The sequence below is a fragment of the Pinus tabuliformis genome, chromosome X, assembly GCF_031772625.1.
Source record: "Pinus tabuliformis cultivar Carrire ecotype Pingquan chromosome X, CPIR1, whole genome shotgun sequence".
In the NCBI taxonomy this organism is placed as follows: Eukaryota; Viridiplantae; Streptophyta; class Pinopsida; order Pinales; family Pinaceae; genus Pinus; species Pinus tabuliformis.
Window position 1 is genome coordinate 80,221,658 of NC_142308.1, and position 27,547 is coordinate 80,249,204.

Below are 27,547 nucleotides of genomic sequence, written 5' to 3' on the forward strand. Positions count from 1 at the left end.
ACAGGAGTACCTGCAGGCCATCATTGTTCCCCCTCCTGACTCTCAAGGTTGGCGTAGGGTGGAGAAGAAGAAGGGCAGAAAAGTATAGGCTTGCTGTATTTTATTTTTATTTTTTCCTTTTTTTATTATAATTGTCCTTCTCATGGACAGCTATCTGCATATGCTCTAAGCATCTACAACATGTAATTTATTTCATATATGAATATAAATTACGGATTTTTTCCTCTGGAAAAAAACAAGTAGGAGATGCTAAACCAGTGACTGCAGTAGGATTTCTATTTGTAAAGATTCGGAAATTTTCACAAATATGTCCCTTTGGAGGATGTGGACCCTAGTTAAGTTGCCCAGACCTATAAATGGAACCACTTTCCAATCACACGCAATATCTAGTGTTGCAACTTTCACCATTAGGGACATTAATCATTATTGCACCTAAGTGAAACAAGCTTGAAAGAAATGGGCATAATAACACTTCAAATGTGGCTTCTCTTCCAAAATTGGGGCCTTAGTCACGTAAAGGTGTTACCTCCCTAAGTAGGAGTGGTTAAAGGACGACCCTATTAGGTGTTCTCTACCCCTAAAAGAAAGTGACATGTCCTTGGTCCACCCTTCAACTGATAGGTGACATATGAATAATGATGGAACGGAGGGGAAAGAACTCCATGGCCAAGTGTCATGGTCAAAGGAACCAGCTACGTACCTCATCTTGGGTGTATAGATGTGAGGAGAGAGCACGTGGATGCATGAGTTACCTGAACCTTTGTTTTTCTACCCCTCTACTTTTTCTTGAAGTTTCCTTGTATTATTGTTCGTAGCTCAAGGAATGAGAGCATGCTTTGTATGATGTATAGCAATTATTACCCACTTTAGGATGGGGTAGTTCATCTCCCATCAAGGGTTGGGACATGTAAGGGTTCCTTGAGTTCTATGAGATAGGGAAACATTGGCCCAAGAACTGAGTGATGGCCATATGATACAGGTAGATCTCATGCTTGGATTTTGCCCACATGCTAATTTGTAAGTCTCGACCATCTTTTGTATTTTGATTTTCTTTTATTTTTCTCGTGGCCACAATATGTTCTTTCTTTTTTCTTTTAGCTGCATCAACATCCCAGGGTGCATTTGAAGGCCCTACCCAAGGTATGACGATGTGTGAGTGCCGAATACCAATGAACTGATGGTTAGTTGACCCAAAAAAGGGAGGTGGAATAGGGGCTCATAATGTAAGATGCAAAATGATAAGTATGGAATAGGGCAACCATGGCTTCCCAAGTAGTGCCCCTTCCTAAAGCCATGGACCATTAGGGGAGGTCCCAATGAGCTAAGATTGAAAATTAACCCCCCATTTAAGGTGAGGGAACAAGAGTACGTCAATGCCCTTCTTTCATTCAAGTTACCCAATAATCCATGTCAAAATGCCCAAATACAAACACGCATAAGCACCCGACTGCAAAATGAATAAAGTACCTTTTGATCAAAAACCCACCTTCCAACATGTGTTCTTGACAAATGGGCAAGGAAACATATGACCGATGCAGGTTGCAAAGATATAAATGGCACGTCAAATTATCTACAAAGTGGCTTTTAGGGGTTGTTGATTTTCAGTTGGAAGAGATGAATAGGAGAAAAGCTTCTTCCTAGAGGTCACCCACCTTTGGTGGGTAATAGGTCCAGGGTGTCATGAAGGAAAGATGTACCCAACTTAAGGGGGTTTACCATTTGATGGAGCCTCTGGAGGGGGCAGCCCATGTAATCCCAGATTAAGCTCTCGGGTACAATAGAGGTGCTCCTTGTTCAAATTTTCTTGTACAACCCCCTCTACCAATGTAAGCGGGGGGGGTTGTTCCCTTGTTTTCCTTTAACGGAAAACTTCAACCCAAGAGTTAAGTGTTTGTTGTTGTGTTTCTACCTCCTGTTTAAAAAGTGTTTGTTAAGAGCACATTTAATTTAGTAGGTCCTTGATGTGGAAGAGCTCTATTTGCAATGTGTGAGAGTGTAGCAATGGGTTTTGTACATGGATATGTTCATTTTGTTTCATCTCTAAGACTAAATGTTTGAGGTCTACCACCTTGGCACGGAGTTCTTTATTTTCATGCTCAATCAACTCCACCCGTTGCAACAAATCTTTGACTTGGGACATCCAAAATGTGAAGTTTTGTTCAATAGAAAATATGGAGCTTCGAAAAATATATCTCTGCAATGATTAGTCGTCCCGCTAGCAACTTTCACTTCAAAATCCTTCCACTATGGCCAAAACCCTTCACGGAAATGTTGAGAATGGCAAACTCGGGCTAAAACCCTTCATGGAAATGTTGAGCATGGAAAACTCGTGCCAAAAAGCCCTTCGTGGACATGCTAAGAATGGAAAACTCGAGCAAGAAAACCCTTCACGAAAATGGCAAATTAGGACCTAGAAAACCCTTTCGTGAAAATGCTAAGAATGGCAAACTCGGGCCAGAAAAAACTCGAGTTGAAAAACCCTTCTCAGATATGTTGAGAATGGAAAACTCAAGCAAGAAAACCCTTTGCAGAAATGGCAAACTTGAGCCTATAAAACCCCTACGCGAAAATATTGAGAATGGCAAACTCAAGCCAGAAAACCCTTCGCAAATATGTTAAGAATGGAAAACTCAGGAAAGAAAACCCTTCGCGGAAATGGAAAACTCGGGCCCAGAAAACCCCTTCACATAAATGTTGAGAATGGCAAACTCGAGCCAAAAAACCCTTCACAGATTAGCTAATCCTAGGATGAACCAGAAAATATATTTCTAGTGTGGCTGGCTTGTTTTCAATAGAGGTTCCTTGTTTGTTGATTTTTCAAGGAGAAATCTAATCTTCTAATTTAATAATTACTTTCCAATGATTTCTTAATCAAGTTAACTTATGTCACATATATCATCACGGTCGAGATCATTTTGACATGGATCACTCGAACTAGCCGTTGGGAAATTTTCCTTTAAATAGGGTGTCAGGGGTCATTTGAGATCAATTCGATCTGTGAGTCTTGTGCTAAAGAAAGCTCTCTTGTAGTCATTTTTTGTGCAATAAAGAAAGACTTTGGGGTTGAAAATCTTGCTAGTGTTACTCTTCTGGAAATGTTGTAAGATGTTTTATTTTTCTGCATAATTTTATTTTCAGCCATTGATGATAGCTTGATGAAGATTGATTTAGGCACAGGTATCTTGTCTGATCTCTGGGTTTGAATGATAGTTTAATTTCTGAAATATAATGGAAGGTATCTCCATTTGATCTTAATTTCACTGTTGTTTTCTCCCTCTATGTTAATGGTTGATTTAAGTTGTGAAGGATATCCTTAATTTTAAGTTTACCAGGCGTTAGGGGAAGTTCTCAGCTGAACCAGCCAACTCCCGGATTACGTTTTCTGAAAGAGCCCAGTGAGTTTTAATCCCGGGCTTATCATTAGAATTTTTATTGCAAATGCATTAAGGGTTTTCTGAAGCACCTTATCTAAAATTTAAAATTCTGAAAATATTTATGTGGATTATTGATAAATCTCGCTGCTTAGAGTCGTTAATCTATAAATATTGTAATTCTTTAGCTGGTTTTTGGGTTTCTTTTTAGTTTTAATCCTTGCATATATTATTTTTGGGTGTTCTATTTTTTTGCCATTGCAGGTTGCAAGTATAGATTTTGAAAAATTTTCAGGGTTTTCCATCAAGCAATCTGATCAGGGTTTCCATCAGGCAATCTAAAGCAGGAAGGGTTTAAAATTTCAATCAAGTTTCTGGACTACGGGTCTGCTACCTGCGTTTTCATTTTTCACTGTTGCCTGGGGTTTTATTGCTGCAGAAAAAATTTTGAAATCTTTTTAGGGGCCACAGTTTTTCGCTGCTGCCATACCCTCTACCAATTCTCTCTTTCCATGCATCCGCAGCCATCCAAACCTGCGCAGTCATTGCCCCTACAAAGTTTCTCCACTCCGCCGTTTGCTAAACCTGCAAACAAATATTGGAACTTGTGGCCTCTGCATCGATTTTTTTTGGGGCTCCACGATGTTGCGTGCAGTAATTCCACCTCTGCTGCAGACTTCATCACATTCGTTCCATGCAACCTGCAAAATTATTGCCATCTCCATCATCCCTATGAAATTCTTCATCGCTACCATACTGCTCAGCACTCCCCATTCACAGTCCTGCCCCACGTTTTCTTCTCCCATCCACGCAGGCTTCTTCCCATCGATCACCTGCCTATCCATCCACCTGCGTGCTGCCATACCTCTGCCCATTTTCGACCAGCAACAAGTTTCCCTACGCAGCTCCTTCTCCGGCCGTTTCATTCTCCTCTCTGCGCAGCCTTTCTCTCCCACATCCTCTCTGCCGCCGTCAAATTCCTCTCACGCAAACCTACATCGTTGCACACTAAAACGCTTTTTTTCACCTTCTGTCTATTCAATAGGTTTAGCATGCGTATGGTAAGTTTAATATTTTGGTAAGTTTAGATTTCAGATTTGATTTTTTATTTTATTTTTAGAGTTCATTTAGATTAAATTTGGGTTTGATTTCTTTCAAATAAAAATATATATATATATATATATATATAAAAGATTCGAATTTCCCTTTTCATTTGTTTTATTTAGTTTTCATTTAATTTATTAAGTTAACATTCATATTTTGTTTCATATAGATTGGGTGTTAGTTTAGTTTTAGATTAGATTTTATTTAGATTATAGTTTTATTTCATTTTAAGCTTAGAAAATCATAAAAAAAATCATAAATGTTTAAAAAAAATAAAAAGGTTCCTTTTCATTTTCATAAAAAATATAAAAAAAATATATATTTAAAAATTAAAAATTTTGAAAAAGACTAATTAAAAATTGACAATTCATTTTGATGTCTTTTTCTTTTGTGGTATCTATGTTCCACTTCTCTATAGTTAAATGCACTTAAATGTTTATTTAAAAGTTAGCTATATGAAAGTGGTAATTGGTTGGCATTTAAATTGTATGGTTGTTTAAAGCATTCAATCTTTAGAAATTTAACTGCTGGATCATTATTGAAGCATTGTGAGTTTATTGAATAGCTTATATTGCTTGGGATTTTTTATGATGATTGTTTTACAAGGTCCATATGTCTGCAACATTTAATAAATAATCATTTAATCATTAACTCCATAAGGTACTGGTACATTAATTTCTAAAATCAGTCAAGTGCTAAATTGCCTTGTTGTGTCTCCCAACCCAACTAGTTCACAGTTGGTCTTCCTTTATCCCATAGGGTCTACCCCCCTTAGCCTCGAGAGATGGCTTAAATGGAGAGATCGGGGATCAGGGTGACAACCCCCGATCTTAGCATTGTCGCGCTGCTTAGACAATCTATGCGACAACAGAGGCAAAATAAATTCAAAATTTAAATTTTAAATTTCTTCCTTTTCATTTCCTTTAGGCCGACATGGAGTAGCGGGGGAATGTCGACCGCAGCTACCCAAAAAATCAACATTGTCCAACCTTGATTGGGCTTTAATTTATCAAAACTCACCGTGTTCATGTCGTATACAATCAATCGAGATTCACTCCCATGGAAATAAAAGACATACAAATGTCAATAAACAAAAAAGAAGAGCCTAATCTAGGTAAGACAAAAAGTGCAAACTATAATAGGCATGAAACTCTAGCTCAACCCAGAGATGAAAGTTGGAGAAGTGGAGGAGGGAGAAGAGGCATCCCTATCAGCCTCTATTTCTATGAAGGGACTGATGCAAATCCTGATGATTTCCCCTAGGGAAGATGTAGGGCTATAGGGACCTAGCTAGGTGATCATGGTTGAAGCTCCAAGCAAAAAAAAACTCACCTCTCATAGCATTTGACACCATGGAGAAGAAAATCATGATGGAAATCTTGTTGCTCAAGCAGACTTGGTGAACTTTCAATAAGGAGCGGGTCTGGCAATCTGGAAGGAGAAATTTTGCTGTCTCACAGCAATGCCACCAACAAGATTTGAGGTTGGGGACTCTGCCTGGCACTTATTATCTCTAGCAACTGAAATAGACTGAAAGAAAAAAGTAATAAGTCTAATGGTCCATCAAAGTAAGGTTGAATGGATAGGCATCCCGTTGGAGTATGGGATCCCAGCTCCAATTTCTGGTGGTCTCCGAACGTCTCGATCCTCAGCTGAAGTATGAGTTTCTGATATATGTGGCTTGCGAGCTGTTGCATATACCTGGGGAGCTTGCTAGTTCCCCATCTAAAAGAAAAAGACAAAAAAAGTAATAAGCCTAATAATATTGGGTTTGCAAAGGACATGCTGAGTCTCCCAGTTGTGGACAATCACCTCTCATATGTATAACGCTAGGCATCTTTGATCAGGGTAGCAAATGAAAGCCTCAAAGGGAAGTCCACAACAAACAACAGAACCCCCACTGCATTATACTTTGGTATATTTGGGCCCATGTTCCCAACTCCGATATGTTTTTCTGTATGAGCCAAAATGTAGCACATCATAGAGCATACACTTATTTCAATATCAGTACTCCCAACTTAAGAAAGCTCGAAAAAATAAATGCTAATATAATTGATTGAATCAAATTGGCAACATCCTAAGAGGTTCTCTCATTACTTGAATCATTCATCTAACCATATCTTCCTTAAGCAACATGAAATTTTAAACAAAGCAGAGCATACAAGGAGGTAAGGAACTCTAGATAAAATAATCTAATACAAATTTTATCACTATAATTCCACTCGTGTAAATACCAAGCACCATGAAAAATAATTGACAAACATAGCTCAAGGAGTATAAGTGAACACCTGTTTGTTAGAACAAGTGCTTTTGATAAACGGCTTCTGAACTGACCAACCACAATTGCTGCAAGCTGAAATGATAGATCCAATTTCAAATAACATGGAATGTTAGAATTGCAAAGTAACTTATTTCACATATCAAATTGCAGAGAATTTAGGTGATAAAAGCTATCCTCGAGAACATGTTGAATATTACAGGATATTTCAAATTGCAGTTTAAGCAATACCTGGTTCATGGGAACAAATGCATAACCATTTTGCAAGAATACTCGACGACCAGAAACAAGCTCAGGAACTTCCTCAAAGGGAACCTACATAATAGGAAGTTAAGGCTAAGCTCAATAATCCCCACAGATAAATCAACTAGTTTTAATGGGTAAAAGAGATCTAGTAAAAAAATGCCTTCAAGTTGCTGTTAATAACATCTAACAATCATTATCAAGTAATAGAAAAAATGGATGAAAAATTCACCTTATAAAAGATGCTCTCCACTGCAAAAAATAAAAGGCTTTGTCAGTCTGAAATTCAGATTATAGTAGGGCAAACAATGAAATAGACAATGATCAACTTAGCAATTAATCCCAAGGCCCTACAGTACATGCCTCTTTGTAACCATTCGTAAAAGTCACCCCAGCGGTGTTCTCTAGCAAATCACATTTCAATTTTCTGCCTTTGCCTTTCATGAAATTTACCTCCACTATCCTCCCCACAAACTCCCTTTGCAATACCTATAAAAAACTTTTCTCCATGTACTTTCCACACAGATGGTTGCTTTTAAACTTTAAGAAAGTAGATATTTAACAACTATAGTTTCACAATATTACACTGATCAATCTACTGCTTGTTTGCTAGATATTCAGGAGCTATTTATAGATATCTAGATTTATGTATTTTCCTATGTTCCACCAAGTTTCTGGGACAGAGGGATGCAGGAAGCACCGCAATTTTTTATTTTTTTTTGTGGGGGGGGGAGTGGTTGGGGAATCTCTCTCTCTCTCTCTCTCTCTCTATATATATATATATATTCATTCGAATATTGTATACACTGATTTAAATTCATCATTCAATATTCTAGAATCTAATTAATACTAAGCAAAATAGTAGATACTAACATCTGAATATCAAAATAGCAAATAGAAATTACTCAAACTCAAAAAATAGTAAAAGGTGAGGAATCCAAGACTCAGTCTGAGGTCATTAGTATCTAGAATCAAGACTCAAAACTGAAAATGATCAATGGATAATGAACCAATTTTATCAAAATCAGACTGATCATCGAACTGCTCAACCCCTTAACCAAGAATTGAACTAAACCAACAAAACAAATCAAAAACCAAAAAAACGGTCAACTAAAAAATGCATAAATATTCATGTGCATCCATATGAATCCAAACCATTACACACAAATATGAAAAGTTTTTCATATATGTAGCAAGGGTGCATATAACCAAAATAGCATCAAATGCAATCTATCTTTGAAATAAAAATACATCAACAAAGAGGCTCTAGATGGCCTCTATAGTCCAAAATAATTCATGCTACAACAACTACCTACATATCATCAAAATCATTGTCTACTTGGAATCCTCATTATCAATACAACCCTGTAAGCATTAAAATAAGATAGAAAAGGCTTAACAAGTCAAATGGAGATTTTGTTTGAATGACAGATACATTTTTACTAGGGTCGTGACAGAGGAGTTCAACATTCAATGCCACTGAAAATGAGGTACATATGGGGCTTGGTGCTCTTAATCAAATTCCAGTTCCATAACCTCATATATGATAGAATCCAATGAAAACATTGCAATCCCCCCAGTCCTAAAATCCTGAAAACTATTAAGTCTGCTAGATTTTGGGTGGCATCCAAAATTATACTTTCTCCATATGAAATCCAATGATGTTAGAAGTTGGAACCACGCTCAAACATCTTGAAACAATAATGGTAATGTTAAAAGTTCAAGTAAAAGGGCGGTAGGGCCCTAGGGTTGAATAGTAGGCTTCTCCACTCATAAATTATTGTTTTTACGCAAAAGTCAAGGGGGGTGTCAAACCCTTTTTGAGGGGGGGGGTACCCACAAGCACCCCTTTTGGGGAAATGCATCCCTCACATTGGAGAAATGTTTTTCCATGTGTTTCCCCAAGTTTCCCCAAAAGGGGGACGTGGAGAAACATTTCCCCAGGTGTTCCCCCATCCCTGAGAGCATCAGAAACACGAGGAGCGCACCGCCCACATTGGGAGATGCATCCCCATGGAACACTGACACCTGTTTACTTTCCCTTTTGCAATAAAGTCATTTTTTTGCATAGAAAAAATCAATATCTTTGTTGCAACTTGTATCTTGTTAATAAGTTAAAAAACTTCAAATGAGAAAAAGGATTGTCACTTCAAAAAATTATAAAGTGGCCTTGACTCTACAGAAAAACACTATGGTTAAGCAAGCTTGACCCAAAGTTATAATGGGATGGGTGCCCTTCTTGCAAATCCTAGTTACTCGATAGAAGTCTCAGAGGTTTCTTTGACAAATGACACTATGCAATTCATTTCGATAGTTTTAATTCCACTTCTTCACCTTTGTCAACATCACTTGATTTGTCAACGAGTTGTTGGACCTTCTTTGGGAAATTAGACACATCCCAAGGTGATTTAAGGGTTAGGACCTTCAAAAGCTCAAGCAAGATCACAATAAGGATCATTTACAAGGAGCTGATCAACAAGTGAGAGAGTCAACAATGAGAAATTTAGCATGATATCCACCAACAAAAGAATCATCGACAAAGTCTTTGTCAACAAGCAACTCATCTACAATGAAGACTCCATCTGTCAATGGAAGATTCCGTTAACAACTCCATTCAATTATGTGTTGATGCCAACAACAACTCACTAGTTGATGTCACCCATGGACCACCCAATTAAACACAAGTGTGTCAACAACAATGACGAATATTACAAGTAGTTCAACCATGAGTAGTTGATTCTTGGAAGGTAGCTTATTTAAGGTGGCATCAAGAGAGGTTAAGGTTTTGACTTCTAGGTTGATGATGCAATTGGTTCATGTGACAAAGTATAACAAGCAAATCTAACAACTATTATTACCACCGAAATTAGCAACCTTGGCGAGGCTCGATCAAGGTGCCAAACACTAGGCACACGGGAGGTGCACCCACTGTCACCTCAACACATTCTCCTCTCAATTTTGGCCAACTCGTAGAATGCCACTAGGAGTATCCCAAACTATACACATTTCACCAATGATTTTAGAATGACCAGTGCCCATAAACTCCCAAATGATGGAGGTTAGGAGTTGAAGAAAACTAATATCGGATCTAATATAAGTTATCCGACTGCAGAAAATTCAGACAGAAAAAATAAGTGAAAGAATAAGCCTTCTGGAATACTATGTTGTATTGCTTACGTGTCCACTTCACCCATCTTCAGGGACAGAAAGCTATATTACTGAATAATATAGATGCGTAATATAGCTTTTTGTCCTTGAAGATGGGTGAAGTGTCCGCCCGAAACGTTGGACACTTCAGCGATACAACACAGTATTCTAGAAGATCTCAACAACAACATAGTTATGACAGTGAAAACATACATACTAGAAAAAGCCTTGGGAAAAGAACAAGAATTGAGTGCGAAGTGCTCTTACCAATCTCAGGATACAATACCTCGATATTACCCTTGGTATTTGGATGAAAATGAAGATAAGACTTGTTGCGTTCCAAGCTTTTATTAGTCATTTGCTAACTTTTCTCTTGGTTGTCTTTCGAGCAGTATTGTAGTTTGGGGGTTGTTTGTTGGGGCAAATTTGTAGACACTTAGGACTCATTTTTGGAGCAAATTTTGGGACAATGAAGATATCTTACCTCACAAATTTTTGGGATAGAATTTGGCAAGGAAGGAAAAGTGGTGGATCTTGCCTTTGGGCATCTACAACAAACACCTTCAAAAACTATCAAATCTCCACCATTGTAGTCCTCTTAGAACTTTCTTCTCCATTGGAGGAATCTTCAAGGATTTCCCTCTTTTGTAACATTTTGTAATATCTCCCATTTGCTTATAAGGGGGTTTTAAGAGAGTTATTGTAATTTTGGTTTTTCTAACTCTTGCGATTCCTCTTCAAGAGGTGATCATTTGTAGTATTCGCTTTGTAATTATTTTCTAGCTTATAACATTTGGAAAAGAGTATCATTCCCCTTTTGAGTGACTCATTTGTAAGCTCTTTCCAAAATCGTTCTTGATCCGTCACTTTAAGTTAGGGGATCTAATCTCTTAAAGGCATTTTTTTGGGAGTTAGGGGGTTTTCCCCTTAGGCATACCCTTCCCCATTTGGGAAAGACCCTTGTGTGGTGTGTGAGTGGTTCTATTTTTGTGTCATCTATCAAGTAGAGTACAGTAGATTAAACACTAAGTGCATCTAATTCTTCACTTGCAAGCTATTCCATCTACTCCATGCAATTTTTCTTAATCTGATTCTCCTTAAGCCATCTTTCCATTTCATTGTAACATCTACATAGCATAGTCATTTTGTTTGGTAGCTAATTTATTCTTTACATTCAAGCATTCCACCTTTCTAGACTAGATCTTTACTTTGCATTTCTTTCTTAGAGCAATAATTTACCTCCAGCTTAACTGGTTGAAGTAGTAATTAGGGACCCTCCATCCCCTATTGTCTCCTTACTCTGAGATCCGAGCTCACGTGAGGGTAAGGTCTGGGGAAGGGAGTTACTTTGAAACTTGTTTAAACAATCTTTCAATCTAATTCACTTAACCTCAAGTGACAACCTAACTAAATCTAAAATTTACCAAGAACATCTCACTACATCACAAAGTAAGATTGATACTTGGGTTTATGCTTTATCTGCTCTCTTATTTGGCAAGTCTTGTTTATTTTGAGCAATCATTATTATTTCAAGTATCAAATTGTTGAGGCATCTTATTACATTTTTAAGTAATTTCAATTCATTATGCTTGCTAGTATCTTATTGGCCACTTTTACTTTTAAAGACATTGATCTTTTGGGGCATGTTTATTTCAAGCATTCCTTTTCAAAGTTATCATCTTACCTAGATCATTTTCTTAGCAAGTACTTATAATTCGGTGCTAGTCTATTTCTTTCATCTTGCAATATCTATAATTATGGATGTATATGCTCATTAAACCCATGATTGTGCTTTGATTCTTTTATTGCTCTACATAGTTGGATAGTATCTTGGTCATTTTTTACTAACTCCTAGAACTTAGCTTAATTAGTTAAGCCTTAGTTTTTCTTGTAGGTCCACCCACCTTGGCTTCGACTAGGAGTAAACCTAGACAGAGGAGTTGAGAATTGAGTGACAGCCTCAACTCAAAACTTGCCCCCATGGCCACACTAAGTGGAGTCAAAGATTTTTCTCCATGATAATCCCATGTGTGGATTAAGGCAACAACACTCCCCATCGTTGTCTGACCTCAGTGCCTTGATCTTTTTACATATCTGGTTCTCCACCAAGGCTTTAAACTCCATGAACTTCGAGAAGACTTCATCTTTCTTCTTCATGAAGAAGATCCAAGTCTTTCTCAAGTGGTCATCAATGAAGGTGACATAGTATTTGTATCCCAAAAGGGATGGAGATGAGAATGGTCCACAAACATCCAAATGAACCAACTCCAAGATGCTCTTAGCCATATTGTCTCTGCTAGGGAAGGATGTATTGGCATACTTGCCAAGTGTGCAACCTTAGATGCGAGGACCACATCCTCCTCTTCCTTTACTTGCTTCGTCCCACTGTTGTTGGTGCTACCAGTGATGGTGGTCTTCACCAAATCTGGCCTCATCTCCTACTGTTGTAGATCAGCCCACATACGATCCTAGTGTGGCAACTTTTCTCTGCCCAAAAAACTCTTGACGAAGACTTGCCATTCTTTGAAAACGATGTTGAGATCAAACCGTACCAACTCTGTAGGTTGAGGCATTGACCCTACTGCAGACATTTGATCTCGGATATCCTGAAGCCTAGTCAGGAAGGGCTCTATGCGCTCCACTTTCTGCATTCTCGTGCATCTTAGCTTCTCCTCGAGATGCATCTTCCATTGCTCGGAAGATCCCTCGTATAGTGTGCAAGTGCTTCCCACATCTCCCAAGCAGTATCCTTTTCCAACTATGTGAGACACCACGTGATCTCGAACTCCATCGAGAATCAACCCCTTTTCCTTCGCCATCTCCTTCTTGTAGGCCTTAAGCAAATCTGCATGTGCGAGAACAACTACAACTCCATTGATATAAGCTTTGAGATCGTACTCATCCAGAAAATGGGAAATTCTTGCCTTCCAGATCACGTAGTTGGAGGCTCCGTCCAACCAATCTTGATCTCTCAGCCCTGATGATGCCATCTCTGAAAAAAATTGTCGAATTCCTCCTCTTCTCCTCTGCGCAATTGTTGCCCAACTATTCGCACTCCCTTCTGGAGTGAGAAACTCTGTACACAACTATTGTTGCTCTGCTAGGAAAATTCAAACTTCTGGGCTAAAAGTCCCCCGAGGAAAGAATTCCCTCAGTGTGTGCTCTTCCTCCCTCCTGACACTATTTTGCACTAGCAAACTGCTACAAAATATCTGCATCCTAGCTGAAGATCTGCTCTGCAAGGAAACTGTTGCTACTCCCTTTGCCTATGTCTATCTTGGATCTGGAAAATTTAGTTTCTTTGTCAACTCTCTCAGAGAAATTAATTTCCTCAAAAACTAACCGTCTTGGCCCAAAGGATTGCGCTACTTTAGAGAATTTCGAATTATTGCCTCTGCAGAGAGGCGAACTGCCTCCTTCCTTCTGCGCTGATCTCTCCGCTTATGATCTGTGCTCCGATACCATGTGAAAATTCGGCTAACCTCGAATCCTATTACAGCAACTAATAATGTTTCTTCTATTTGTTAAATTAATCAACCAAATTATTTGCAGTTTCCTATGGCAAATATCGAAACATATACACTGCAGCCTTCACAAAATAAATATTGCGGAAGAAATAAAAACACTGGAAGAATAGATGCACACACATAATAAAACACCGTTATTTTTGGACCAATGTCCCCGAAAAAACCCAACTTGGGAAAATCGATGCAGTGGTTGAGGGTTTTATTATTATGCAATAATAAATCTGAGTAGAAATCTATGGAAGCTCAAATCTAGCTTTTCATACAAAGAAAATGACTAACAGAAGTCTAGTGAGAAAAAACTCACTTCCACTGGTGATTTGACACTAACCTTAGCTCAAGATGAGTTGCTCCTTGTTGCCTTTGCGCTGCCTCTGCATCACCCTACGTAGATCTACGTCACCTAGCTCAGACCAACGTCTCTCTCGCTCTGTTGATCAAATGTTGATCTGGAAACTTGATCTTCCTGGCCTCCGGGCTCCCACTCTGGCTCCTGCCACTGAATCTTGACTTCTCCTCAGCAAAATACAGATCTCCCTCTGAAGCTTTGCGGCACCTCTCTACACTACGTCAGCCTCTCTATAGAGTACGCTATCTCTTTGCTATGCACTCACCGGACTGGAAAAACTTCCTTCTGACCTTACTATCCTTGCTCCTCTCTCACTGCTTTGAAACTATTGAATCACCTCCAGCAACAAACAACTGCTACTTTGGAGTTCGATTTCCTAGCAATATCAAATTCCTGGTGGCTCCAAGTGTGTCCTCCAACCCCCATCGAATTTCTTTTTATAATCTCTCGTTGAGGCTTCAACGGCCAAGATTAAAACACAATCGATGGTTAAAATTAACTAGAACTCGATCCATGTGTTCTTCTAGAAAATTTCATGACTTAATTAATACCCTTTAATTAATCAGTTTTCTAAGTTCAATTTTCCTAATTAATACATTTCACAAGTCTTATCCCATAAACCTAACCCTCAAATCCTCTCTTCCTTTCCCTAGAATACATAGTACCTTGCTTAGAAAGCAAGCAAGCTCCATCCCTCAAACTCCTCTAGGAAAGAGTTTATTTGGGTCACTCATATCCATTGATTTATCTTTCATTAGTGACTCCATACATAACGAGTCTCCTCCCATCGGTGAAAGTCCGCAAATAGAAGGGAGCCCTAGCTGAGGTGACAGTGGGCTAAGTCTCCATTTGTTGCCCTTGGCCTAGCATTTGCCCTTCAGGGATCCCCCTTAGGTCCCCTGCTAGTTTGAGCAGTAACACGGCCTAATCATCATAGTTTGGTCATCATCTCAGCCTGTTCAGGGATGAATTACCACTCAAATTCTTGCACAAAACAATCCCATATCTCACCTAAATTTTGTGACTATCCTCTTAGGTGGCTCCTCCATTCTTCACTGCTCCTTAGGATAGGCCTGCACCTTGATTAGCCCTCTCAGCCCCCTGTTCTAGTTCAGTACAGACCCTCGGACCCTCCTGTAGTTGTTGGTCTGAAGTGCGGCCTTTTTCTTGAGGTCTTTCCTACTCAAGGTTGTCCCACAAAACACAAGAACAACCCACAAATACTCCTCTGCTATGCGGCCCTACTGCAAGGTTAATTCAGCACCCAAACAGTGATAGAAAAGCTCCAACGCTGGGCTTCTCCTCCTTCGCTTGGTTGCTCCTAACCTGCAACCCAAATAGAGATACAAGTGTAGTTGAATCTCTCTCTTGTGTTGCTCTAGAATGGTGGTAAATGACTCCAACTTCACCATGTATTTATACTAAACACAAGGGCTCCAACCATTTGTGCAAGAGGGCTTGACAACCTGTCATTAGGCCTCTTAACACTAGGCCGACTTGACTTCTTCTCATGCAATCCCACACTCTAACTTCAAAAATTAATAACTCCATTTCTACAACTCGAAATCAGATGATTTTCGATGATTGGAATCGTCTCAACATGCACTATCATCCTCATCCATCACATGTCAAAATCTCTCCATGGCTTTGTCCCCAACATCGATGGGTGCAAAACCCCAAGCTTGGGTTTCAAGATCACAAGGCGACTTGTGGAACTCATTCCTCCAAACCCTCAATCCTCAAGGCTTGGAGTACCTCCCAAGCTACAAAAATCAACAGATAGGGTGTCTGCAATCATGGAGATTTCCAAAGTAATCTAGAAGGAGGAGGCTAGAGTCAAAGTTGAAGAATGCCTGGAAGTAGTGTTGAAGGATGTGGCTACCTTCAACTTAGAGTTTGAGGAGAGAGTTCTAGCTGGGCTGCCCAGTTGTTGGGATTTCGTGGGAGTGCTAACCCCATGGGAACAATACAATCAAATGTTGGTAGAGGCCAAAAGCAAGGTTGATTCATCCCACGAGAAGACTACTACCTTGAAGGGTAAAACTGTGGTAAACTACTTGAGAAGAGATTTTCAACTGTTGGGGTTGGTGAAGACCTTATTCCGACCCAGGTTGAACTATGCAGGGCTTACTAGTCTTAAAATTGCCTATTAGTTGTTCTTTCATGCTCCTCTGCCAAGTCCAGCATTGTGGCAATGTTGCGATCAGTTTGTTAATCCTCCACAGCTCCAGATCATCAATCCAACAACGTTGCCTCCTAGACCAGCCCATCACAACTGAAGATATTGTTGATTGTGTCAATCATGACACTTTGCTATTCTATGTTTTATGTAAATATTTTATTTTCAAAGAATCAATGCTAGTTAGTTAGGATCCGGCTAGTATAGTTGTGCCACTAAAGCACGCTGATATTTTTGTTATGATGATTCACTACAAAATCAAGAAAGAATATTTTGTAAGGGGTTCTCTTCCTGAGGCCCTATAAAAACAGTTTATGATACGAAACCAGGGTTTCAAATTTTGTTTCAAGAGGGAAGCAAATTGTGAATGAAATGTATGCCCTGTTGAAGATTAATGAAAGCTTTTGGTGATTCCGGCTCACATGAGATTGTAGTATGTATTTTCTTTTGTATTTGTTCCATATACCATCACTCTTCTTCTCAGATTACATGTAATAGTAGTTGTTGGATATGTTTTTTATGAATTCATAGATTCATCTACGTCTAATGTTGATCTAAGATGCCTGTGACTGATAAAAATTAATATCCTTAATATGCGCTCCATGTAACTTAGCACATCATTTGAATGTTTCTCTCATCCGTTTCATGTTGAATTCTGATGCACAGGATTCTTAAATAAGCCCTGTGCATTGGGTTTTCATTCCTTCATAATTCTTCCCTCCAATATACTACAATGACTAATAAAACTACATGCTCATGTAATGTTGGCCACTGGAACTGGACCTTAATGCTTCTATCAGTATTATTTTGCAACCAGTTTTGTCTCTTCCTAAAACAGATTTTGAACCAATCCTGCTAAAAATCAAGTTAAAAATTGAGTGTAATTAAATAATTCAATTATATCTTGCAAGCACTCATCAAGATGTCCCAGGCATTGGTCTCTCTTCAACCCAGGGGCTATCTCTTGGAGCTACAACAGTAAGAATCTGTAAGAAGCATACGATTGAAAGCATGACCTCATGACATCATATTAGAGAAGCATGAAAGATAGTTGAAATAGAAGTCTACGACAATGACCTATAGAAGGATGTAGCTCTTGGTAACCTCATTAGAAGCATAAGTAGTACTTATGAGAAAAAGAAAGTCATCTAGTATAAATCTCATCATATATCATTCAAAAGGAGCATTCACTGGATGACAATGATCAAGATCCTCCGTTGGAATCCTCATTGAAAGGTTCACATATTGGAAGAAGCAAGTGCCTCACCAAAAATTCCATCTTGTATGGGATTCATGGACTAATGGTATGATGTCATAAAAAGTAAAGCAGATCAAGGTGATTAAAGTTCTTTCAATCAAGGAAGTTGCTGAAGGAAGTCTAGATCACCTAAAGGAAGAAAATGAGATATGTATGCGTGTATTTGATAAAATTAAGTCATGTCATATAGTTGCGGATAACATGGAAGAATGCTCTACCTCAAGAGCATGATCAAAAGAAAGAATATCCTCCTTTGGAAGGATGCATGAAGACATGGTTCACACATTGACTAGCTGAAATCAACATTAGATGTCCCCATATGAAATATGAGGTGGTTGACAAAGTTGAAGGAACTATAATTAGAAGTTCCAGGGATGAAATATGTGAATAAAGAAAGGAAGAGATCATGAAAAATGCAACTATGGAGAAGGCAATCAACATCCAAGGACTAAAAGATTTGACTATGATATATTCATGGGAAAGATATGAAAATCTTGATAAAGTCTGAAAAAGAAAGAGACCCTTGACATTGTATATCTTTCTTGGAGATATCTCAATATATATGCAAGATGTTGATGTAAATAAGGAGATGTCGTGATGAAAGACCATCACAAAGGGCTACCAAGGGAAGAGTTGTAGATGTCATCTACAACTAATACTCATGTAGTAGGATGAAAGATCTTGAAGGAAACATGACATGAAGAAGGTAGCAAGGCATGAAGGAAGGCTAGATATGGACCTATAGATCACTTTTTGATCACTAACATGATTCATGAATGAAAGTAATGGATGGTTTGTGCCCTACGAAGAAGCCCCAAAAAGGATGTAGACTCCATAACGAAGAAGAAATTCATGACATCAAAGCAGGGAGTCCTACAAGTAGTTGTTTGTCCCATGGTCTCCACCTAGAGAGTTGCTAGAAGCAAGTCCTTGGTAAAGAGGGAGCTTGGTCAAGTCCCTGACAAAGAGGGACCCTGGGTACATTCCTTTTATAGGAATGGGTGCACTCCTTCATTGGAATGGGTATATACTCGCTATCCTCGCTAGTTTAGTGGGAGAGATAGACACGTCATTCTTGTCTTCACTTGGGAAGTTAGAATGAGGATTGGGTAAGCATCTGGCATCTGATACTCTTTGAGGATGTGGTAGGACATCCAAGATAAGAGTATTCATAGAAGACCGATATTCTTTGAGGACTGGGAATCCAAGATAAGAATAGTGTTGGTGGAACATACTCTGAAAAAACCTAGATGGGGTATGTTCCGAGAGACACAATGATGAGGGTGTTTATAAATCATTGGTCTCGCCAACATTGTGCACTAATCTTGTGAAGGGATAGAGAGGTTAGTCAAGGCCTTGCTATGTGACAATGCTGGATGATATGATGCTAAATAAATAGCTTACCAATCTGACTCTTCTTATGAGAATGCTTTAGATTGAGAATCTCCAAGTACCTTGTATGGATTATGAATACCTCCCTAGTTAAGAGGGAGTGTTGAAATATGTAACTAGGTTCAATCTTCATAATGACGTGTAATCATGATTTTATGTAATTAATGTAAAGAAGAAAAATAAGATTATTTTATGCTTGAGACATGGGTTTCATGCTCAAGGAATTTTATTTTTTATAGATCAAGCTCCCATTGTGTGTTATTATGATTGGTCATTAAGTCATAAAGTCAACTGAGTCTTTGTCATGTATAAGAGACCCTTCTTGGGCATGTTACATATTTATTTGAGTCATTGTAAGAGTCAAAAGACTCTCCAAGACCAAGACCAAGCACTTCTAGGAAGTCAACCTTCAAATGAAGCAACCAAGATGACATATCGTCCTAGGATCAAGTCAAGTCAGCCTACAAGCATGGGAAGGAAGCTTATATATAGGGCACTCGGCCTCATTCAAGGAAGAAGAACACACACACAAGAAGTTCGATAAGAAGGAAATAAAAGAAGCCTTACATCCAAGTGAAGTAGAAAAGATCAAGGTCAAAGGAAGAGTGAAGGTATTGCAGGTTTGTTTTGGGTAATTATGTTCACACGTGCGAGAGAAACTAAGGTTTCCTACCTTCTGAAAGTCTATTAAACCCATTTCAACAGTTTAACCAAAGTCTAGAATTGTACCCTAAATGTTGCCAATTCAAACAATAAAATTTGAATGAATTTAAGTAAAATACAAAAGAATACTTGGAATTCGGTTGAATTTGGACAATTGATGTTCCCGCTACTACAGTTACCAAACCGCCCTTTTTACCTCCCAGCCTAACTGGGGTCTACCTGTATGGTCCCCAAATCCAGAAGACAAATCTTCTGGACCCCGTGCCCAAAACTCAAAGAACAATCAAGCTTAATGTTTGTGATTCTATTAGAAGTTTCGGCTCTGTCTCTCTCAAATTCCAAAATTTCCCACAATCTGAATAATCCCCCCTTTAGTGCTCCTCGACTCGCTTATATGCCCAAAATTCACAGACTCCCCATCCTCCGGTTCTCAGTTTCTTACCTTCTAGCATCCTCTTTTTTTTGAGTCAGTTACCTTCCCAATGATATGAAGTGTAGGTTGAATTTATCTATTTAGAGTAGTTAGGAGTTAGCATTGTTTTGTTTAATTAAATTTTAATTAAATTAATTTACTTTATAATTTTTAAATAAATTATTTTGTTTATTTTAATCAAATTAAATAATTTACTTCATAGCGCATTATATTTTTATATTTACCTTTGATTAAGGATTATCATACATATATATGTATATAAGGGTGGTATACATATCAAGTATCTAATTTTATATATTCATTATATTCCAGTGAGACATGTATTTATTTCGATAATCAATTCATTACCGTTACTTAAACATTTTCCAATATTAACCAGTATGTATACTAGTGCAATTCATGCAGTTCATGCATATATAGCTATCATATGGATACCTCGTATGCATGTTAATATTCACATTTTGTTTGCAATTGTAGGTGGGTTATTACAAAGTCCAAATCACAGTCATCTCAAGAGGGCTAAAACAAGGCAAGAAGGAAAGCTAAATTGAAGGCCGAAGTCTCAAAGAAACTAGCCCTAGACAAGCAAAGGAGAAAGAGGGCTTAAGTAGCCCTAATTCGGTCACACGTGGGAAATTGCAATCATCTACAGGTAGCTGAAAATTGCAGAGATAGAGGCTACGAACTTCAGACTTCAGTTGCAGGATTGAAGGTGAAGAAAGAAGAAGTTGCAGCGTCTTCACGCAAGGGTTGACTTGGCCTTGGAAGGGTTGTTAGTCAAGGGTCTAGGTCTTGGAATTCATTAATTGAAGATTCTATAAGAAGAAGAATTCGAAGGGTTTTCCTCTCAAGATTGGAAAGGTTTTGGTCCTGGCTTATAGCCTACATTATGTGTCCCTTGTCTCATTGTTCTTTATGATTTGATAGTTATTTAATGAAGAAGAACCCATAATAACAATCAAGAAAAGAAGAACCTAATTATGAAAGGCAAAAAGTCTTCCCAAGTAGTTATCATTGCTAGAGAAATCTCCTCATCTCTCTGCTCTAGATTTCTTAACAAGGTAGACCTCATATAAATAAAAGGTCACCTCACACTTCGTTTCATCGTAATTTATGGACTATTTCAACCTCTTAAAAGATTTCGGCCTAGCTCTTGTACCTTGCCACTCTTGTGGAGATGTGATCTTTGTGCATATTTTGCTATTGGAGACTAGCTTTTGTTGTGGAGATGTCATTTTTGGATAATGAAGGATTGTTCATTGATATCTTAAGAGTATTTTTACTATTGAGTATATTTTTTGGTTATTGCATTCAATGCATTTTGCTAGGGTCTCTATATTCCATGTTTAAATGCATATCTTTATATAAAAAAAAATTGGTGAAATGTTACGTGCTTTAATTAAGAATCTTGAACATCCCTTGAGAACCTCCTAGAGAGCTTTTCTCTTGCTTTTATCCCCATATTGAATGATAGCTAAGGTTTTAAAAGTGGAAACTTAGGGTGTCCCCGTTACTCCTCTCAAGGGTTTGGCATCTCCATAGTAGTTTTCCCTTAGGCTCCATGACCCAAGTAGTTAGTAGTCACTGGCATCCACATAGATGGTCAAAACCATAAATTTTCATTTTTCTTTCCTCTCATCTAATCTAGCCCTTCAAGGCAAGCTACTAGGGCTAGGGCATAAGGCCGAATTCAACTAGGGTTGAAGCGTTGGCTTGTTTTGAGGTTGTTCTTGCTAGTTGGACCTTACAACATCTAATCTTCCATTTTGCATGGTTGGAATAGCCTCCCTAGGGTTGATGTCACAAACCCTAGGCAATTCTACCCTAAGAAAACCCTAATCTAGCATTAAGGCTTCAACTTAGGGCTTGTTGAAGGCTTGTGGCTCCATTTTTGTTGATCATATCTTTCTTACAAGCCTTTTCTTTGTCTTATATGCCTAAGTGTGCCATTTGTGTAGCATATCATCCAAACCCTAGGCTATAAGCCCTTCTTGTAGGTTCTTTAAAGGGTACGTTATTCATTATCACGTTGGATTGAGTCTTGTTCTTAGTCTAAGTGCCCTATCTCAACCTATTGAAGTTGTCACCTTTAAGTTATTGACTTAGAAAACATGTTAAGTGACTTATACCAAGAAGCCTCCCATGTGGTGAAATTCCACTGAAGAGCAGGAGGTGGAGTGTCAAGGTAATAGTGACCTCTACCTCATTGTCGTATCTTGTTATAGCCTTTGTCTTGTGAGCCCTCTCACAAGACCTGCTAGATTTTGAGGCAATGTGGACCTCCTTTAAGGCCTTGGGGTTTAGGAAGGGCACGACTAGGGAGGCACTTATTGATGTAGTGTGTTAGAGGTAATCCATACTTACCACTTTCCATCTCTCTAGGTTATCCATCTCCATTCTTTAGGTTGGTAGCCATTGATCATTGGGATTGCCACCCTTCATCCACATCCTTGAAGCAAAGCCCAAAAACTTGGCCTTGAAGGTGAATGCAACTGAAAGAAAATTAAAACCATATAAAGCCACAATGAAAGAAAATGCGAAAAGCAAAAGATCGACAAGACAATATTTAGCACGTGGGCAAAATACTACCATGAGCTCTACCCCCCTCATTAACCATCACCCAATTCCTCAAGCATTTAATGCTTCATCTCAAATAAACGAACTCCTGAATGCCCCAATCCTAATGAGCGAAAAATTGATGCATCTTAAAGGGGTATTGGAAAACTATAAAAGAAATCTTGGGCCCTGTTGTCGTTCAAACTAGCAGGGATCCTAGGAGGGGATCCTATAGAACAACTACTCAATCGAGGGCAACGATGGAGAGATAGCCCACTGTCACCTCAGCTAAGGCACCCTGCGCTTTATCGGCTTTCTCCGATGGGAGAGACCCGATATATAAGGAGTCACGATGATGAATATATCAATGGAAGCATGAAAGGTGATTCCCAAGGCCTATTCACGAGAGAGACTCAATTGTATGGCTTTCTTGCTTGGGAAGCAAGGTGGTAGGCTCTCTAGGAAGGGCTAAAAGGATTCTTGAGGCTAAAGTTTTGGAATGTATCTTGAAGAGATGTTCTCTAAACCTAGAAATCCTTATGGAGACTTGGTCTGTATGTGATCTTTACGGAATTGGAGTTATAAAATTGTGGCACCACACAAGACCAAGTGGACCCAAAATTTGGTCAAGTAAGTGGAATTGATCACTCAAGGAGGGCTTGACCTAATTGTCGAAGAGAAGAGGATCAATGGGAAAATCTTCTTGGAATAAAATGCAATGATCCAAATGAGGTCACTAGCCAAGGGAAACCTAGGGCAAGAAACAGTCCTTGAGCTAGGGCTTGCTATATCTCGAGATCCCACCGTCAGATTTGCTTCAAATTTGGAGGGCCTCTAGAGAAAAACTCAGCGCAAATGTGGACCAAAAATCAAAGTGTTTGGATGGCTAGATTGTGAGATAATTGATGCCCTAGGTGACCTATGTAGGCTAGGCTTGAAAAAGAGGGAGGTGAAAAGAATAAATGTTTAAAATGATCACCAATGGAGGATTAGTGCCTCGTCCTTTGGGAGAGATGGAGTCAAGGAGAATTTTAATATTTGGAATGGATTCACTCAATCAGGGAGGCCCTTAAAACAACTTCGCATGGCATTAGGGGATGAGAACAGCTGCTTCAAGGTCTTTATGCTTCGACTTGTAATATTTGATGACTTATCAAGATGTATTTAACCCAAATCATCTCTAGGAATAATCACTCAATCATACATGGCCCATGACACGATGCATCACTATAGAAGATCGCAATTTTCACAATTTCGCATAATAAAAAATAGTGAATTTCAGCGTAGTATAGCGAAAATCCCAGCAACATGCATGTGACAAATTAAATAACAAGAATAGCATTAAAAGAGCACTTACATGTATTAAAGAGTATATCCAATCATCAATATATGCCAATAGAGAAGCTCCAAGACAAAGAGAGAACCAAACATCAAAATTCATCCATATGATCCAAACTCGTCCTCCAAAAGGTATAGCGAAAATATCACAAGAGAGAATAACCTAATCCAAGTGATGATGAGAGTGAATCACTTCTCATCTATTTATACACTCTAATGAATTTGATTTAGCTAAATTGGCCTAAATGAGCCCCTAAAATAAAATAACGTGCATAATAACAATACTTTTAGTGATCGCCCCCCCCCCCCTCCGGTGCACTATCGGGTTGTTTCACCTCTATCCCCCCGCTATCGGACCCCCTCCCCATCTCTCGATCTCTTCCCCCTCCCCCCGCGTCTATTACACACCCCCCTCGCAGCCTGGTCTCCCCCCCTGCTTCAACCTCCCCCCTGCCTCCCCCCCCGAGATCCGGTCCGAGTAAAAAGTATCGCTGCTTCAAATCCAGAGAGGAAGACACCTTCCTCCGGCTCGAAGAGGACATACAGTGGGGCGACGTCATGGATTTCGCTGACAGGGTTCTTGTGGGTCGCATCAGAGGCCGAAATTACTCGGCTGCACGTTTAAAGGCCTGGGCCACAGAAGTTTGGGGACAACACCTGGTTGACATTCCCTTCGTGCAAACCTTTGTGAGGGGATGGTTTGCATTACGGTTCGCACGCGCTGATCACACAAACTGGGTACTCTCCTCTTACTGGCATTTTGAGCATGCCCCGGTTCTTCTAAAACGCTGGACTCCCATGTTCGATCCAGCTACGGAACAGATCGGAATCGGCCCCGTATGGATCAGACTCCCAGGCCTACCTCTGCAATTTTGGTCCGAAGATATTTTCCGAAGAATTGGCAATGCAATTGGGGGCTACATGGATTATGATAAGTCATATCTTCACACAGGAATGATGGCATATGCGCAGCTCCTCATTAATTTGGATACCAGGGGGGGGCTACTGGAATATATTACTATCCAATGGAGGGACTTCTCCAGGAAACAAATCATTGACTATGAAGGTATTCCTTACAGATGTCGTCGTTGTCACAAGGTTGGTCACCTCTACCGGGACTGTCCACTTCTGAGGAAAGGGCCGGCACCAGCACGGGAAGCAACACAGGATCGCCCCTCCCCACCTCCTAGTCAAGCTGCTGCGGTTCCTACGGAGACCCAGATACAGGATGAAGCTGCTCCCCCCATTCAGAGTAGAACACTGGCGGAGGAATCAACCCGTGCATCGCCTGCTCCCGTCCCAGATGCTTCTGCTCCAACGGGCGACGATACACCGGGTATGTCAGTTGTCTCCTCCTCTTCTTTGCTCTCTCCTTTGCATGATCTGGCTGCACCTGAGACTCTGCATCGGACTGTTTCCACTTTTCCTTCCTCATCTGTATCCTCTTCCCCCCCCCCTGTATGCCCTCCTCACTTCACTGCCCCATCCCCTCCCCCTCTCCCTGCGAGTCGCCTCGTCCTCCATCTCTTCACCCGCTGGCGACCTTACCTGGGGCCGTCTCCCCGATCCCCCCTCGGTACTCCCTCCGACCCCGGACTAAAGCAAATAGTTCTGATGCAATCGGGCTGGTCCTCGATCCTGCCCCCTCACACCAGAAGCTCTCGCGAGGACAACCTTCGCGCCTAACCAAAGCCAGACATGCGGCTGACACTGAAGTCGCTCTTGGTCGTCAACAGACCATTTTCAGGGCCCTTAGAGCAAAAAGCCATGTCGATCATCCGACATGAAGATACTATCCTTCAATTGTAGAGGGTTTGCTAGTACACCCAAAAAACTAGCCCTTCGAAGACTTCTCTCCCAATCTCTTTCGGACATCATCTTTTTACAAGAAACGCTCTGTAATGCAGACTCCCTTATCCCATCCCTCGAGGCCTGGCTACCAAACTGGACTTTCCACGCCATTCATGCATCAGGGAGATCTGGGGGCCTAGCTATTGGGACCAATAACAGAGCGTTGAGAATTACAAACACCTGGGGTGGCAGAGGGTTCATAGGCATCAATGCCTATGTTCAGTCTATGGAAACAGTATTGAGACTCATTAATGTATATGGCCCTTGCTCCGAGAGAGCGACCTACTGGCACTCTCTTTTGTCATCTGCTCTCTTACAACAAGATAACATTATCCTGGGGGGGGGACTTGAATTTCACATTGGGATTCTGTGAAACATGGGGGCATGCTGCCAGGATTGACCCTTTTTCGGATACCATATCCACCCTTCTGGAGGAACATCACTGGATCGACACCCCCATGACTAAATTGCAGCACACATGGTCAAACAACAGGAGTGGTGATCAGAGTCTGGCCAGGAGACTCAATAGATTCCTTGTTAAAGAATCCCTCCACAACAGGATTACCCGTATTAGGCAATGGGTGGGATCTGGGGGCATATCTGACCACAGACCAATATATTTGGAATTCTCAGACATTCATAATAAAACCAAAAGCCCCTTCAAATTCAATTCCTCCTGGTTAAAAGACCCATCCTACATTCAGCTGGTCACAGATTACTGGCAGAACCACCCCATCGAGGAGGAGGATCGATTCACTAAGGGTTTCATCAGGAAATTATCGGAGCTCAAAAGGATCTCTAAGGTCTGGGCACACCAAAAGAGACTCCGCGATGATCAATCCTTGCGGGAAGCAGAGTACTTCATTGCTGCTCATGAAGAAGAGGATGGCGGAATCTTTCCCACCCAGGAAAGGAAAGACCTATATATGTCACACATTCATAAGAGATCCCAGATACTGAAGGACAGAGAGGAAAGCTGGAGACTACGCAGCCGAGCCATTTGGCTCGCTGAAGGGGACGACAACACTCGCTTCTATCACAGATTCGCCAATGGGAGAAAGGCTATCAACACAATATGGGAACTGAAAGACGAACAGGACCGAGTGGTCACCACCCAGAGGCATCTATCTAGGCTCGCCACCGACCACTTCAGGAATATATATAAAGCTCCCCGTGAAACAAACATACTGGAAATCATGAGAGTGGCTGAGAAATTCCCCAGATTTGTCGACCCTGAGGAACATGATGAGCTCACTAAAGAGGTGACTTTGGCGGAGCTAGAAGCAACCATCAAATGGTTCAAAAAGGATAAAAGTCCAGGCCCTGATGGTTGGACCATAGAATTCTACATTGCCTTCTTCGACATGCTGGCTGATGACCTATTAAAAGTCATTGAACTTTGCAGACAATCAGGCAGACTCTCCACAGCCATCAAATCCACCTTCATTGCCCTTATACCCAAAACTGATCAGCCTGCAACCTTCAACGACTTCCGACCCATCTCTCTCTGCAATTGTCTCTACAAGATTATTGCAAAGATTATTGCCAACCGTCTGAAGCCTATTTTATCCCGACACATCTCATCTGAACAATTTGCCTTTCTTGATCACCGTCAGATTCATGAAGCTATTGCCACTGCCCAGGAACTTCTTCACTCCCTCCATACCAAAAAGCTCAAAGGTCTGATCCTCAAAGTCGACCTCTCTAAAGCTTTTGATAGAGTTAACTGGCTATATATTAGATTACTCTTGACTCACCTTGGCTTTCCTTTCCCCTTCATTAAATGGGTCATGTGCTGCATTACTGAGGTGGCCTACAGTGTTCTTCTTAATGGAGAGGCCACTCCCTTCTTTTCTTCGGA

At 40.1% G+C, this 27,547-nt stretch overlaps 1 protein-coding gene across 1 annotated transcript in view; it reads right to left on the reverse strand.

The window, feature by feature from the left end:
• LOC149138464 (putative DNA primase large subunit) overlaps positions 1 to 27,547 on the reverse strand; it is a 126,627-nt gene that overhangs the window by 68,365 nt on the left and 30,715 nt on the right. Inside the window, exons 7-9 of the mRNA XM_089446492.1 lie at positions 7,229 to 7,248; positions 6,985 to 7,068; positions 6,764 to 6,828 (exon numbers count right to left, since the gene is read on the reverse strand). Coding sequence (XP_089302618.1) covers positions 6,764 to 6,828; positions 6,985 to 7,068; positions 7,229 to 7,248 — 169 coding nt within the window. The remainder of the gene's footprint in view (positions 1 to 6,763; positions 6,829 to 6,984; positions 7,069 to 7,228; positions 7,249 to 27,547) is intronic.